The 17,113-nt window shown below is 47.3% G+C and overlaps 1 protein-coding gene across 2 annotated transcripts in view; it reads right to left on the bottom strand.

Moving 5' to 3' along the window:
• Ttll8 (tubulin tyrosine ligase like 8) overlaps positions 1 to 17,113 on the bottom strand; it is a 66,843-nt gene that overhangs the window by 10,940 nt on the left and 38,790 nt on the right. Inside the window, exons 12-13 of one of the 2 annotated variants that reach the window (XM_036208681.1) lie at positions 15,801 to 16,236; positions 14,686 to 15,154 (exon numbers count right to left, since the gene is read on the bottom strand). In XM_036208681.1, the coding sequence (XP_036064574.1) occupies positions 14,686 to 15,154; positions 15,801 to 16,236 (905 nt within the window). Of the gene's footprint in view, positions 1 to 14,528; positions 15,155 to 15,800; positions 16,237 to 17,113 lie in introns of those variants that run through there. The other variant, XM_036208680.1, reaches the window with a different exon arrangement.

Here is a 17,113-nt window from a genome sequence, read left to right on the forward strand (position 1 = left end):
GGCTACAGCTTGCCCCTGCCCTTCCTGCTACGGGTCTATTCTGTTTCCTGTCTACCACAGAGTGAGTGGTTCTGCTCCAAACATGGTCTCTCTGCCATGATGGACCAATGCCTGTGAAGCCCTGAGCTAAACTCAATAATTCCTTCTTTTCAGCTGTTTATGTCAGGAGTTTGGTAATGGGGATACAAATTTACCAACACATCAGGAAACACCACAATGAAATACCAATACAACTCTATCGGAGGACAAAACCCATCATATCCCACAATGCTCAGGGCTGCGGGTGTAAAATGTTGCAGCCACTTTGTGGAAACTGGATTTCTACAAAAGTGACATACAAGCCTTATTTGTGATCCTGAGCACCTGACTAAGAGAAGTGAATGTACAGTCACAGGAAAAGTCCTAGAGGGATGGCCAGAGCAGCATAGACCCATCAACAGCATGCTAGAAAAACTGCAGATCGACTGACTCACTGGGGCAAAGTCTGCTCAGCTGTGAAGATGAGCATGGGACTGAAAAGGGAGATATCCCACTACACATCAGCTTGAGGCTAGACACATCCATGTTTGGCTGTGAGACTCCTCCCTTTAGACGTGAGGGACAAACAAAAACCATCTATGATGACTTACACCAAATGGTAGCCTGCCGTGGAACAATTTTTGTACACTGAAAATATGTATTGCTCTCATTGTTAATAAAAAGCTGATTGGCCAATGGCTAGGCAGGATTTTCAGGGCAGAGAGAATGCTGAGAAGGAGGGCGGAGTCTGAGGAGTCTCAGAGACACAGAGAGAAGCAAGATGAATGTCCCGTATTGAAAGAAGGTACAGCCACGTGGCAGAGGGTAGATAAGAAAAATGGGTTAATTTAAAATGTAAGAGTTAGCTAGTAACCAGCCTGAGCTATCAGCTGAGCATTTATAACTAATACTAAGTTTCTTTGTGGTTATTTGGGAGCAGCTGCCGAGATACATACAGTAGCCATCTCCCAGACATGAGGAATAGGGAAGAAATATTCCTTATCTTGATTGTGGCCATGTAGACTTGATGTGTAAGAACTCATGCTGCTCTCCAGAGATCTGTCCTTACCATGTGAGTTTTGTTCCATACTGCACTACAGAAAGAAAAGCATTTCCTCGGCATTAAAAACCATGTCAGGTGGAGGTGGAACACACCTTTAACCCCAGCACTTGGTGGGGCAGAGGTGGGTGGCTCTCTGGGTTCAAGGCTAGCCTGGTCTACAGAGTGAGTTTCCAGGATAGCCAGGAGTAGTTACACAGAGAAACCCTGTCTCCAAAGACCAAAACAACAACAAAAACTACCAAATGCCTCAGAAAAGATCTCATGAAAGGTGTGCTAGGACTTTGCTTTTAAAACACAACACATTCCTGGGGGAAAGTCAAGAACCAATTAAACACAATAAGATAGAAAGGTATGCATCCATCTCAAAGTGATCTGTAGACTCAAGACTCTGGTCATTAAACCCCAGTGGTGTGTTGTTTGAACTCTAAAAGTCCATCCAACTGTGAAATGCATCTAGAGTAACTGCTGGTGTAATGCAATTCCTCACCCCATGGCTGGAAAAGCCAGGCAACTCATTGGCTTCCAGGACACTTTGTTGTCAGGGTCTAAACACATTGGCTTGGTTAGTTCTCAAGGCACACATGTGCCTGATTGGCACCAGTCCAAGGAGGAGGGATCATGTAGGGTGCTGAACCCCATCGCTCACGTGTAAAATGATCCCAGATGTGTACTGGCTTTGAAATGCTAGGGGGTGAAGAAACCCCAACTCTAGGAAAATTAGGGCTAGGTGAGGTGTGTAGAGCCCCAGTGCTGACCCACAGAGCTTTGAGGCAGGATGCTGTGGACTCAGCTGGCACATTTGAAGAAGAAGTTGAGAAAACTAGTCCTATCCATGGAGAGTTGGGAAGCCCAGCTCTCTGTCTGGCTCCTGGTGAAGGGAAGTATGGAGGGCTGGCAGGCAGTATTACTCACAGCAGAAACTGCCTCATGGGAGCTGGCCACGAATCCTGGCAGAGCTCAGGTCCCCTTGTGGAGAGCTTCATGGCTGGCCTTCCTGAGTGACTCATGAAACTGAGCATGTGTCTGAGGGCCTTTGCAGTCTTGGCTGGGAAGTCACTGCTGGAACATTAGCTTCTGGGGGGCCCAAGCTCCAGGTGAGCAGAGTTCATCCAGCCCTTGGCCCAGGAGGGATATCTAGAGAAGACGGTGTCCAATGGTGGCAAATAGGGTTGCTTAGTGAAGCCATGACGCTGTCCAGCAGGCTAACTGTGCTCCTTGAAGGCTGGGAGGGGCCTAGGGAACCCCGTGAGCCTGAATTCCAGCTGAGGCTTCAGAAGAATAGAGGCAACATGAAACCCCAAGAGGCAATCACAAGAGGCCACAGCTGCAGCAACCAGAAATGCTTGAATAGAAAAACTAAGACACCCAACAGGGACTTGCCTCCATGCAGGAAAAGACAAAATGATATATGTTGGGGGAGGAGGTGTAGGCAGTGTGCCTGATGTGTATGCATGCGGATGGCCTGTCCGCCTAAGGAGAGACTGTCTTGGGGGGTCCCTTTGCACTCCTAGATGAAAAGAATTCCTCTAGGTACTCCAAATGTCAGACTGACCGCTCTTCCCCTGGACATTTCCCAATGTCCTATTGGCCTTAAGCAATTTTAAGGCAGAAGGGACAGGAAGTAGGCTGCTCAGGGCTACTGAAAAGTAGTGATCCTCCGCCCCCAGGGGTGACACAGACCCAGTGTGCCAAGCTACCTGCTGTGTGGAGTCACAAAAGTCTTCCTCAGTGACGCAGGAGCCTTGTCTTCTGTTGGAGTCTGGCAGCCAGAAAACATGGATAGGAAAAGTAAATGCCAGTCCTGGTGATGTGGGACTGAAGGGTCCGGGATTCTCACTACTGGTCCCGTGGAGAGGGAAGTCCTCCAGTGTTGCTCTCAGCAGAGGTGAGCTGGTGTTTCGCATTGGGCAGCAGCCTATGAACACAGGCTGTGGACGGACAGCCTTGGTCTGTGGATCGATCCCTTTCTGAAGGATGATGTCACTCTATACTCTGGCTGTAAGGCTATGGTTATGGCTGGGTCTAGGCCTGGGCCAAACAGGCCAGAGGCTGAGACAAATGACTGTAAGAATAAAACACTTGCTGATGGGCTCTGAGCCTTGCACGGATGGAAACTATATAGGAAGTTGCTGGAGCCTGGAGCAGTGGATTCAGAATTCTCTGGGCACCTGCCCTGCCATAGCCCACTGGACCGTGAGAAGTCAGAACTCAGAACTGCAGTACAGAGCTGGGTGACTCGTGTGGGCAGGCCTGGGGCTCCTGGGCCCAGAACTGTGGGGCCTGGCTCTGCTGCAACTTCCCTAGGAGAGCCCAAGCAGGGGTTCCTCGCTGGCAAACTCTCATCTCAGGAGTCAGTCTCCAGTTCAGGGCTGCTACTTCCAAAGAGGGGGACCCTGGGACCTGAAGACTGTCCCTCAGTTTGCTTCCCTGTCATCTGACTCAGTAGGAAAAAAGTCATACCCTGGTTAAACTCCAAGGCTATGAGGCAGAGACTCCCCCCACCCCCACATCCATGTCACCTACTAAGGCATCCACCAAATAAGCCAGCCCGTCATCTACAACTAGGCTGCCACAATTCCTCTACTTTGGGGTCAGTTCCCCAGGGATCTTCTGGGATCGCCAGGAGAAGGATCTGCCAACGGGAATGTACAGTTAAGAGCATGCAGGACAAGCTGCTTGGGCAGCCACTCCTTTGAGAGAAACAGTGTTCACTTCCTGCCTATCCCAGAGCACAGGATCAAAGGGCCTTGGTCTGGCTTCATTCTGGATGGGCTGGCTCCACCGGGACATGGCAGTTTGAAAAGGTCGTCGCCTTAGTTGCTAGACATGGGCAGTGACTGTGATGTGGTCCCAGTAGCTCTGGCAATTAGGCACACGCTCACACGACCCAAAGAAGACTGTTAATTGGAGGGGCGATGGCTGAGGGAAACAGATCTTGGCTGCTCATGTCGTTCTGGGTAACTCAGGCAGAAGGTCGTGGCGGAGAGACAAGCTTTCACTAGGTCCAGGTGGTACTAATCTGCCTTTCACAACCCAGGGGTCGTGACTATCAGACTATCATTGGCACGGACAGGCTTGCCAGCTTGCAGCATAGCCTGGTATCAGCCAAAGCCTCTGTTTAAGAAGATAGATAGCCCACGGAGGCAAGCCTCCTCCTGTGGTCCTTACAGAGAAGGAGGCCATGATGCCTAGATGTCACCCGACCTCTGTGGTATGCTGACAACATGGGGGTCAGGCCCCTCTCAGGGTGATACTCCATTGTGGGCACTCTCTGGTCAGGAGGCACACTGCAGCTTCTGTCTGGACCTCTGAGCTGAAACTGACCTGAGTCGCATCCAGCTTTGCTCACCATAGCAAATATCCACACCAAAGCTGACAGCCGCTATGTTAGGCTTTGGGGGGGCGGGGGCCACACGCGGACTCGGTTATACATTTTGCTTTGTTTTGTTTCCAACCCTTTAAAAACATAAAAAAAATTCTTAGTTCATAGACCACACAAAAACAGCCCTCAGGTATATTTTGCTTGTCTGAACTGGTCAGAAGTTGAGGTCTTCAAGGGCACTCCAGGCTCCCAGCCACCCACAGGATTCCCGATGTTGTTTGGTGCTGGAATGGTGTCCTCAGGGGTTGGTGCCATATCGCCCACCTTCTCCAGGTGAGCTCCTAACTTGCACACGTACTACCTGAGCCACGTGGGTGCTTGGACAGATGGACATGGTCCCGGAGTGTGAAGGCTGAGCTCCTGCCCCAACATCTATCCTCACCGGCCGTTATCCATCTCATACTCTGTCCCCTTACATGGAAGTTGTGAGTGGGTGACCGAAGAGGAGGCTGATTTTGTAGCTGTGAATATAGGGACCTCCAAAGCCTCAGAGATGTGGAGGGGACGTGTCTCGTTCTTTTTCCTGCAGATGCAATGCCAGCCTGGAAAAATGGCAGAGGTAGTAGTATAGCCCTGGGGTCACCAATCCTGGGAGGAAGAGTCGCACAAGAGTAGCTGGGCCAAGACTACACCTGGAGCCCAGTTCAGTCTTTCCTGAGATGACCAGAAGAGATACAGCTGACCCATAAGAATCAGTTGTTGGAAGCCACTCACTGTCTTGGAGTGGGTCTTTGGTACATTTCCACTAAAGAAGCCTGGCCAGTAAAATAACTGGGGAAGCAGACGCCCATTATGGAGGCATAGCCCTATATGCTCAGCTCCCGGCTTTATGCAGCATTGCAGCTTAGAATGCTGATGCATGCATGGCACGCTTTACAGCCCGTATCTCTGGATTAGTTGACTATCTACATAGAAAAAGCAATGGGTGTTTGATGCAGGAATCCTATATGGTCTTCTTATGAAAACCCAGAGCCAGATATTGGGGTAAATGCTGAAAGATCAGAGAGACAAAGGATGAGCCACAGCCACCTCTCACCTCGCCAACTCCACAAATCCTCTGACTGAATGTTCCTGAGTCCTCAGCCAAAAGTCTTTCTAGTTCCTATCTCCTCAGGCTTTTTATACCTTTCTCTACCCAGTCCTTTCACTTCCTATTTCAACCTTCCTAGTGCTGGAATTAACTGCGTGTGTGCTTCCCAAATACTGAGGTTAAAGGTGTGTGTCACCACTGCCTGGCTCTGTTTTTCTTCTAGACTGGATCAATCTCATGTGGCCCAATGTGGCCTTGAACTTAAAGGTGTAAAATGTGTAAGTTTTAAAGACATCAAAAGAAAGTTTTCAGTTGGTAGTACAAGTTAGGATAGAAAGTGAATAAGGCACAATATTTTGGACTCACCAAAATAGGATAGATAATGAAATATTTTCTCTGAATTTGTCAAATGTATAAATTTGGACTGGATATTGTTAATGTAATTATTGACTGTATATATTGCTTATAGTTATCATACTTATTGTATATAGTTTTTCTTATGTTAGTTATAACCTTTCATTATTTTAGACAAAAAAGAGGAAATGTGGTGACATTTTATTGTAGTCTAATAAAACTTGCCTGAAGATCAGAGGACAGAGCCAGTCAGAGTTAAACATAGAGTTCAGGCAGAGGCGGCACACACCTTTAATCCTCCCACTGGGAGGCAGAGATCTCTGTGAGTTCAAAGCCACACTGGACTACATGAGATTGATCCAGTCTAGGAGAGAAACAGAGCCAGGCAGTGGTGGCATACACCTTTAACCCCAGTATTTGGGAAGCACACGCCTTTAACCCAGCACTAGGAAGGTTGATAAAGGAAGTAAAATGGCTGGGCAGAGAAAGGCATATAAGGCCTGAGGAGACAGGAACTAGAGCCCTTTCGGCTGAGGACTCAGGAGCATTCAGTCATAGAATTCGTGGAGGTAGGATCCCACCTTCCATTCAGCCTGAGGATTCGGTAGTGGTGAGGAATTTCTCTAATGGCTTGTTCCTTTGTCTCTCTGATCTTCAGGAAAGCTTTATTTCTTAGATTACAAATATCACCACAGATATTTATTTCTATATTGTACTCTACTCAGACACCCGAAGACAGATGGAATACAGATCTAAGTGTGAAAAGTTAAACAATACAACTTTTAGAAGAGAACAAAAGTATCTCACAACTTTGGATTATATGGACATTTTTCAAAGTGAAAATTGCTAATCGTAGGAAAAGTAGACATTGAAATGTGTTGAGGTTAATAATTTCTGTGCATTTAAACATTAAGACAGGGAGATGGAAAGTGTTTGGTGAGGTATGTGAGGACCTGGATTCAGATCTCCAGGACAACCTCTTCATGCCCCAGTCCCCATGCTGGGGCTGGGGGTGGGGTAGTGAGAGACAGACAGCTCTCTAGAGCTCTTTGACCAGGCAGTCTAGCCAATCAGTGAGTGCTGTGTTTAACGATATACCTGGCCTCAAAAAATAAGACAGTCATACAAGAAAATATCCAAGGTCAACCTCTGGCCTCTATCCATACAAGTTTATGTGCACCCACATGTGCATATACATAGAGAACACAGACACTGCATAGAAAAGAAAACAAGGGTGGGAGAGGACCCAGAATGTTAAAACAGCCAAAGGCCATTGACAGGCACCCACCAAACAACTGGTGTTCAGAATATGTAAAGAGCTCATACAAATCAACAAGAAGAGGTTAGCAGAAAACATGTCCAGCCAACAGAACACTTTACAGCCAGCTGTGGTTGTCTACACCTTTAATCTAAGTACTTGGGAGACAGAGACAGGCAGATACCTGGGATGTTAAGGCCAGTCTGGTCTACGTAGCAACTTCCAAGCCAGCCAGAGCTATAGATTGAGACCCTCTTTCAAAACAAAAACAAAAATAAAAAAAGGTAGGTGGTGGGCTGGAGAGATGGCTCAGAGCGTAAGAGCACAGGCTGCTCTTTCAGAGGTCGTGAGTTCAATTCCCAGAACCCACATGGTGGTTCACAATTGTCTGTAACTCCAGTCCCAGAGAACTAATGCCCTCATCTGGCCTCTGTAGGCACCAGGTATGCATGTTGTGTTCAGGCATTCATGCAAGCAAAACATCCATACACATAAAATAAATTTTCAAAAATAAAAAAATAGCACTTTACAAAAGTATGTTCAAATGGGCTATGGAATACTCAACTTCATTAGCATCAGAGAGGTGCAAACTGAAGCCATAAGCACATTGAATGGAACAGCTAAAATAGAGAGAACATCTACATCGTATCACACTTGGACCAAATGGGACACATAACAGCACAATGAGCTGTAACTGATGATCAACATGACCCATCAATGCTATTCCTATTGCTATAGGAGAGCCTACAGCAGTTCTATTTGCAAACACCTGAACTAGAAACAACTAACAATGATATGAATAAATAAATTGTCATTAAGAACCATTTTTTTTTTTTCGAGACAGGGTTTCTCTGTGTAGCTTTGTGCCTTTCCTGGAACTCACTTGGTAGCCCAGGCTGGCCTCGAACTCACAGAGATCCACCTGGCTCTGCCTCCAGAGTGCTGGGATTAAAGGCTTGTGCCACCACCACCCAGCTAAGAACCAATTTCTAGCTATACCCAATAAGCCAAATCTAGCTACCATCTACCCAACATCAAACCAAATTTTGTTTGTTCCTAGACTATTGATAATTGCTTTAGCATACACAAAAATTAAATGATGTCATTCATTCATGATAAGTATGTGGATACAAGAGCTGTATAAAAGTCTGTATTTAAAAAATTATATTTATAAGTTCGTGTGTGTGTGTGTGTGTGTGTGTGTGTGTGTGTGTGTACACATGTGAATATGTGTGCACTCACATATGGAGGCCAGAAGTCAACCTTAGGTGTCATTTTTCGTTTCTTTTTCTTTTTTTGGTTTTTGGTTTTTTTTCCAAGGTAGGTTTCTCTGTGTAACCCTGGCTGTCTTGGAACTCACTCTGTAGACCAGGTTGGCCTTGACCCCAGAGATCTGCCTGCTTCTGCCTCCTGAGTGCTGGGATTAAAGGCATGTGCCACCACCAGCCAGTGATGTATGCTTTTTTTTTTTTTTTTTTTTTTTTTGAGCTGAGGGGACTGCCAGTCAATGTGGACAGCACCTGTGTTGATTTCACAGCCAGCTTATATACAGTCTTGAAGGACAGAGGTAGAACAATGCACAGCACAGGCATTCATTCAACCACTATCTATCCTGCCTTGTGTCAAGGAGCAGGCGGTCTAATTTTCTATCTCGATGTACCTCCAGCTTGTGGCTGTTGGTCGTGGTATGTCAGTTTATTTACATGTCCTTTTTAAAAGGGGATTAAACTCAGAGCTTGTTACATGCTGGGCGAGTGCTTTACCAGTCAGCTGTGGTCCTTATAAAGACTTAGAGGACATTTTATCATGCATGAGTTTTGGTAAATTTCCTTTAAATCAGGAGCTAGACAACAAGGATGAGTGAAGCCAGTGCAATCAAAAAAGACAAGGACTTCAGAGGCCTGGGGACTGGGATGGAAGATAAAAGCAATGGTAGTTTACATAATAAACTCAAGAGAATGTACATGAAAGTCATTATAGACAGCGATCAAGTGTAGAGCTGGGCATAGTAAATGAGTGTCAGTTGCATCCTATATACCAGTAAAAACAATGAGAACATTCTCAGATGGCGCCACATGTAGCATTATTAGAGTATCATGTTAATAAAATCTAATCAGAGATGCATAAGACCCCCAGTAGAAGGACTGGAGAGAAGGTCTGTTGATTAAATGTGAATACTGCTCTTACAGAGTATAAAAGTGGGTTCCTAGCACCCACATCGGATGGCTCAGAACTACTCTAGCTCCAAGGGATGTGATGCTGTCCTCTTCTGGCCTCTGTGAGCACCTACATACATGTATACATACCCACACATAGACACACATATAACTAAAAAACAAAATAAAGGTTGAGCATGGTATCTCACACTTTTGAAACCCAGCACTCTGGAGGCAGAGGCAGGAGGCTCTTTGTGAGTTCAAGGCCACCATGGTCTACAGAGTGAGTTTAGGGGTCTGGGGATAGTTTAGTTGGTAGCTTGCTTGTCTAGTTATTTAAAAAGGCTTGGGTTTGCTCTCCAGCACTGTATAAAATTGGGCATTTTGGCTTAAGCAGCAATCCTGGCACTTGGGAGGTAGAGGGAAGTACAATCTGGGAGAAGATATTATCCACAGTATATACTGTAAGTACAAACGACCACATAGAAATACATACAAAGCATCCCTGAAGTGACATTTTGCAGAAGAGCAAGAGAAGTGTAGCACCAACAGCACACTTTCTTACATCTACCCAGTAAGCGCTAGACCACCGGTGATTTGGTGAGTTCATAAACTTTCCTACATGTTCTTTTTTGTTTTTCTGTTGTTTTGTTTGTTTTCTGACAGGGTTTCCACTATGTGGCTCTAACTGTCCTGGAACTTGCTATATAGACCAGGCTAGCCTTGAAGTCACAGAGCTCCTCCTGCCTCTGCTTCTGGGAACAAAGGTGTGTGTCACCTCCTTTGGGGGGGTGTATTATTTTAAGCACTATCAACAGTTCTCTCCTCTCTCTCTCTCTCTCTCTCTCTCTCTCTATCTCTATCTCTATCTCTTATCTCTACAAGCTAGCATTTTTAGTATTCACATACATACAAAACTTGCTGCCAAGCCCTACTAACCTGACGGGTCCCCAGAACCCACACAGTAGAGAGAGAGTTCCTGTAAGTTGTTTTCTGACCTCCACATTCTCATGTCATGGCATACATGCCCCTCTCCCAAATAAAAATGTAAAAAAAAAAAAAAAATTAAAAGAATGTTTATTGAATACACACACACACACACACACACACACACACACACACACACACACACACGAGGGCTTGCGGGGGGGAATGGAGGGCAGGAGGAGTTGAGTTCACTGTTTGCAGCTTCTTATTTCATTATAAAAATAACCCAAGGGCTAAGGTTGTAGCTCAGTGGTAGAGTGCTTGCTTAGGTTCGCATACACATTAGTGATCAACCTGACATACCTGGAGAGACAGGAACCTAAGCTGAGATTGGCCTGTGGGCATGTGTGTGGGGGATGCTTTCTCCTAATTGCCAATTGATGGAGGAGGGCCTCAGCCCGTTCTGTGCAGTGTCATCTCTGGGCAGGTGGGTCTGGGCTGTATGAGAAAAACAGCTAAGCAAACCAAGGAGGGAGAGCCAGGAAGCAGGACTCTGCCTCAGTTCCTACCTCCAGGGTCCTGCTTTCAGTTCCCTTGAGAATGGACTGGAACCTGTAAGCCAAATAAACCCTTTCCTTCCTCAAGTTGCTTTTGGTCAGCGCTTTATCACAGTCACAGAGAAGCAAAGAACACCCAGCTTGTGTGAAGTTCCACCCCAAGCCCTGACTTTAAAAAAAAGAGTCAAAACACAATGAACTGTGTAAGAATAAGAATTATGATTGACTGGCTTATATACATTTGAGAACAATGACTAGATGAATAAAGTCTTGGAGAGTGAAATAAAATAATAAAAAAGAAACGAATGAGAATCATTTCAAGGGAAAAGAAAATGGCGATCTAATTGAATATTTGAAATATGATGGTCTAATTAAACATTAGAAACATTATTATTAGGCTGTGCCCTGCTCTAAGTTACTCCATATTGTGTAAAACTGGCATTTCAGGATTTCAGGCTGCGTCTTTCTCTGGGAGCATTTGATTCCATTTTGAGGATGGGGAATGACCTTTAGCACGAGTGGACACATGAGCCAGGTCATCTGTTCAGTACCACCCTTGCAGCACAGTCTGTCTCCAGCTTCAGAGGCTTCAACCATGTTCTACCTCCACTGCTGACATGACCTACTTAGACTGCTGCCTGCTCGTCCTTCCTGTTTTCCTGTTTGGATCTACTTTTGCCCTTTTACCTCCACAGCTGGTCTCAGTCCTGTAGCTCAACTCTCACCCTGTATCCGGACTCCAGCTTCTTCCTGGGCTTTGTTTGGTTCCTTATCGTATCAACACAGACTCTCTGCATTTATTATGCACCCCTGCTTTCAGGCTTCTGAAAACTCTTGAACTGACCGTGCCTTTGAACCCTTTCCCGTCATTCTGCGACATACATGTATACCGCCACACACATATCAGATATATTTACTATGTGTGATCGGAGAGGTAATATCAGCAATTAAGATTGACATAGAAGAACAAATATTTGCCTTGACCAGGGTTATCAAGGGTAGCAAAGTATCTAGCAGGTTGCAGTCAATGAAACAGCCACATTCTGTGAATTTATTGTTTGTCAGTTCTGACAGATGTGTTTGTCTATGTTTCTGACTTAGCAAGCTCATGACAAAAACCCAATGAATCTTTAAATAACTTAATAGATTTATTCAGATGGTGATTTTTAAGGTCAGTAGTATTTCTATAAAATGAGCATAATTTATAAACTTAATAAAATTCTATCAAAAGATACCATTTACAAAGAAAAAATACAGAGAAAGAAATCTGCCCAAAAAGAGCAAGGGAAATTTTAGTGTAGGATCCAGAGAGGTATCTTAGTATGTAAAGGCACGTGCCACTAAGCCTGATGACCTGAGTTTGATCCCCAGAACCCACATGAAGGAGAGAACTGACTCCCATAGGTTGGCCTCTGACCTTAATGCACACACACGCTACATAACTAAATGTCATTTTAAAAGTTTAGGGGTTTAGGGGCTGGAGAAATGGCTCAGCAGTTAAGACCACTTGCTGCTCTTGCAGAAGACCCAGCACCCACATGGTGGTTTACAACCATCCATAACCCCAGTTCTAGGGGGTCCAACAATCTCTTCTGACCTTCGCAGGCACCAGGCATGCACATGCTGCACATACATACGTGTAGGCAAAACACTCAAATATATAAAATACTCATCTTTTAATATTTTTTTGAAAGTATAGGTGTTTAAAGGAAGACACTGAAGGACGAGCAAATGAAGAGACGCCACATTCATGGATTGTAAGGCTCAGCATGATAAAGAAGCCAGCTCTACCCAAACTGATGTACAAATTCCACTTGATGCCCTCCAAAAATTCTAATAGTTTTTCCTCTTGGTGTTTGTTTGCTAGTGATAGCCCGACTCTACAATGTGTATGGAGGTACCAGTCATACCAGCTCAGCTGTTTCCGAGGGAACAAGATGAAGAGATTTGCATAAAGCAGGAAGGCCGCCGCATGAAGACACTGTGGCACTGATCTAAGAGAGATGAGCAAACCACTGAGGCAGACAGGTACAAGCAGGGATGGGCCTGTGTATGTGGGCAGAGACCATGTGGTAGAGGTGCCACACACAAGTGGAGAGGATTTCCAGAGGGGCTTGTTGAGAAATCTATTTGATCTTGCCTCATGCTAATGATGATCCAATTCTAGGAGATGCATTACTAGCAGATACTCCTGGGTTACTGTTATGATCTTGAGTCTTTCATTAACAAACCAAAAAAAAAAAAAAAATCACCACATTTAGAGATGCTGGTTAAACTGATTGTATTACAGTTAAGATGTTTTTACATAAAAAGAAAATACCACAAAGGGGTGAAAAGACAAGTTATAGGGTAGGAAATATTTGCAACAAAAAACAATGGAAAAAGGGGGAGTCTCTAACAGAAACTATGACACGTAAGAGGAAGTGGGACCCGGGATGCTAAACATGTGGCAAGTGCTAATTTTCATTGCACTGTCCAGTGGAAACATACAAGGAGCCCACTAACACTTTACAAAAGGTCAGAGCAGCCGCGACAGGAGCAGTGGCCACCTGTGGGGCGCTGGACAGAGTGTGAATCAGCACAGTCTACACCTGCAACGCGGGGAGATGGGGTGAAGCATCCCCCCAGATTTATGTCCACCCAGAACCTTTCTGGTCTGGAACGAGAGTCTCTACTGATGTCATCGCTGAATGACGTCATGCTAAAGGGTGGGTGGGAGTCTCACAGGACAACTGCTATCCTTCTCGGAGGGAGTCCTAAGCAGACCCGCGGGAGGAATAGGCCTGTGTGCAGACTGACACAGGATGTGGTCACCAGTCACCGGAGGTCACTGGCGGACACCAGGAACTGCCGGAGGGGAAACCCTCTCTAGAGTCCTCAGAAGCATGGTCTTGCTGACCTGAGTTTTAGGGATACATCCCCCCTTTTAGTACCAGTGTGTGGTTCACTGTTGCAGAACCTGTATGGCTTGTTAGATAGAGCTATTTTTTTTTCCTGTTGATATTTCTCCACAGAAGGAGGTCTCTAGGTGTGGATAGCCAGATGGTTCCTAGAGATACTTTTACATAGTTACCCATACAGGACGGCCAGGCATAGGCATGGAAGCTGACACAGATGCTCTTCCCACCCAGAGCCTCTACAGGCAGCACACACCTGTGTCCAGCAAGTGCCAAGCACCTGCCACATAGCATATTTGCCATCCTTGGCATTAGGGTATAGTTGCAAAGGTGGCAGCAAAAGCTGGTGCTCCAAACCTTCCCATCCAGGGACACAGACGGCAGGCGGGCAAGGAGAGCTATGGCGAGGACCAGCTAGCTGGGAGGTAGTGAGAGAGGTGGGCTAACTAGGCAGAGGGATACAGCATGGGGTAGGAGTATACGTTAACAGAGAAAGGTGGGGGCCTGGCCTGACGTGAATAACAGGCGGCATGTGAAGCCCCGGGTGTAGACACAGCCAGCCACCTCACCCTGTACTGCAAATACATCAGCTCCATCAGAGTCTTCAGGGATTTGTGTGCAAGAGCCCCACAATCCCCTCCCACACCTTGTTATCCATGCCACTTGATGCTGTCTGAACGCTATAACCCATCCCTAGATCTCTGCCTCCACCTTAGAGGAAGCAAGTACTAAATGCTACTGAGGGGATCCCACTGGGACTGTTGCAAAAGGACCCCACTTTGCTGCTCACCTTGGCCAGCACTATACCAGAAACCTGAGTGCCTGAACAAGTCAGTGCCCCCCCCCCCCATCCCCCACCTCCCACCCCCACTCACCCACCCCGCTTGTGAGCTCAGGCTGAAGATCCTCTCAGGGGACACCCCTCATCCAACCCTGTGCCCTGTTCTGGAGAATGCAGCTCGAAGGTCTTCTTTGAGGATTGGGATGGAGCCAGAATCCCTCAAATATGATGGGATGACAAGGCACATGTTCCCCACGGTTACCTGATGCTCTGGGTGGTGGAGACTGGGGCTTCCCCATGGTTTTCATATTCTGCAGCACCTGGGCAGTGTGCCGTACACTTGTTAAGTTTGGATCCGCGTGTTTAGTGGATTGGGCTCTGGTAAAAACACTTTTGGGGGCCTTACTGTCTCCATCTTGATAGTTACTAACCGAGAATGCATAAGTGGGCTTTGCTTGACCTCTGCCCTCAGCAGCCGTTACTGGTACAGACCAGGTGGCTGAAAGTACCTTTGCTTCTTCCCGTTTCCAGTCCTGCCGAAGGCTCATTCGGGAGGGCCCGATTGTTGCATCCAGTAGAGCCCGGGGGCTGCGCACTTTGAGCGTAGTATCCAAGAACGAGTCTGCGAAGCTGAGGTTGGTGATGGGAGGCATTTGCTTCTTGGGCTTCTTCACGCTGATACCTTCCACACAGAGGTCAGACCCATTGAACGGTGGCAGCTCCACGGCAGGCTGTGAGAAGAGGTAGCAGGTCAGGATCCCTGCCTGGCTCAGAGAGTCTCCTGGCTGGCCCCACACCAAGCCACCTGCCATGCCCCGGAAGCTTTGGCTGTGCTCCTTCAAGGCTCAGGTGCTCGCTGGGCCCTTCCTCCAGGTCTTGGGGCTCAACCCACAGGGCAGGCAGGAATCCAGAGGCAAAAGCCTCAGCGTGGAGGTGGAGCCTGCTAGACCATCCCCAAACGGAGGCCACTCGAGAGATTTCAGAAAAAGAAGGGGGCTCTGGAGAGAAAGAATCTAAAAGGGGCTGTGGAACCTCCCCAGATACTCAGGCAGGGGTCTCTCCCATTACCCATATTGTTGGGATATGGAATAAAGACAGGTAGGATGACTAGATTGTGAAGGCCACAGGGCCTACGTGACAGGGCTGTCAAGACTCCAGGTCTAGAGTAAACCTTTGCCTTGATGCACACAGGAGGCTGAGTTTGGGGCAGATCAGGCAGATCTGCACACAGCCAGGACTACATTGCCCACACCCAAGAAATAGGATTTGTGTTCCTGACTGCCTGGGAATGAGGTGGCTGCCACACAGAAGCCCAGGCCCACCCACCTTGTGGACAGAAACTAGCAGCCAAGGCAGGGTAGCGCCTATCCTCCTCACCTGCCTCCACAGAAGTTCAAAGTTGCCAATGTCACAGTTTCGGTCCAGTTTGCGGTCCACCACAACCTTGATGGTATCTTCCTGCACCTGGGCACAGAGCTGGGCCGTGACGGGAGTGGAGGGGTGCATGGTGGGGCTGGAGTTGATCTCTATGAGCCAGGGTTTGAAGTCTCGTCCCAGGATGAAGTCGGCTCCATAGAGCTCGAAGCTGTTCTTACGGGCTTCTACATGGTCCTGAGCCACCCTCATGGCATTGGTGACAGCTTTTTTCATAGATGGATAGATGATGGTGCCCCATGTTGTCCCTCGACCTCTCTTCTGCAGGTATTCCTGGAAGCGGGTGCTGGTCCACATGTTATGGCCAGGTAGCAGCGGGCTACGCTCTTTGTCATTCTTGAGGCGCCTCTGAATGGAGTTGTTACACAGGTGGATGGCGCTGTGGGCAATGTGCTTGTGAGACCGGTGCATGCCAACAACCACAACACGGAGCCAGCACTGTCTGCCCAGCTTGCCCTGATGTCACTTTGCCTGGTGCAGGGTTGCTGCAGAAGGTGTGGGCTAGTGGTTTGGACTGTTAGCTCTGCTACCCAGAAGCAGCCGTGGACCCCTCAACCAGCCTGGAGGGACAGCACAGACTGTACCACGACACAGCAGAAGCCCACCAATGCAGAACCAACCACTAGGAAAAACAATCTGCCTAAGCCTCGGTTTCCCCACAGGCACATGTCAGGAGGAGCATGTGAGCCACCTACCTAAAGTTTCCAGTGGGTTACTTTATGCTTCCGCCTTGTTCTATATGGGCTTCAAACAAGCAGTCCTTTTTAGAAGACGGTAGGACACTGTTTGGAGCCAAGGGTATTTTCATTTGAACTTCAGGTATAAGGCAGGCAAGTCACACTGGGAATTTCCATCCAGTTCCAGAGTGAGGCCTGCCCCACAGCCACATCTAAGAAAGGTGCATATTTAAAAGACACAACCACCCATCTACTTCCTTGACTTCTGTTTGTATAGCTGGGCCATACCCATTCAGACACCATTTCTGGGAATCTCGCATCAGCCTCAGCTGAAGGAGGGTGCGCAATATTGCCACGCACAGGGTTGATGGCTCAGCTGAGCCTGAGGGAAGAGGCTGCGTGCAGCTCCCAGACTCCATTTTCAGTGAGTTTCTAGACTCTGCTATAGGCTTTTGTCTGGAGGCAACGCAAAAATCGGGGTGGTTGCCTTCAGCTATGCCCAGCCCCATCCCAGCTGTGAGCTAGCAGGTGTGACTCCAGGTGTGCTGGGGGTAGAGTTCACTCAGCAAAGTTTCTATT

This window comes from Onychomys torridus, chromosome 16 (genome assembly GCF_903995425.1).
Source record: "Onychomys torridus chromosome 16, mOncTor1.1, whole genome shotgun sequence".
NCBI classification, from domain to species: domain Eukaryota; kingdom Metazoa; phylum Chordata; class Mammalia; order Rodentia; family Cricetidae; genus Onychomys; species Onychomys torridus.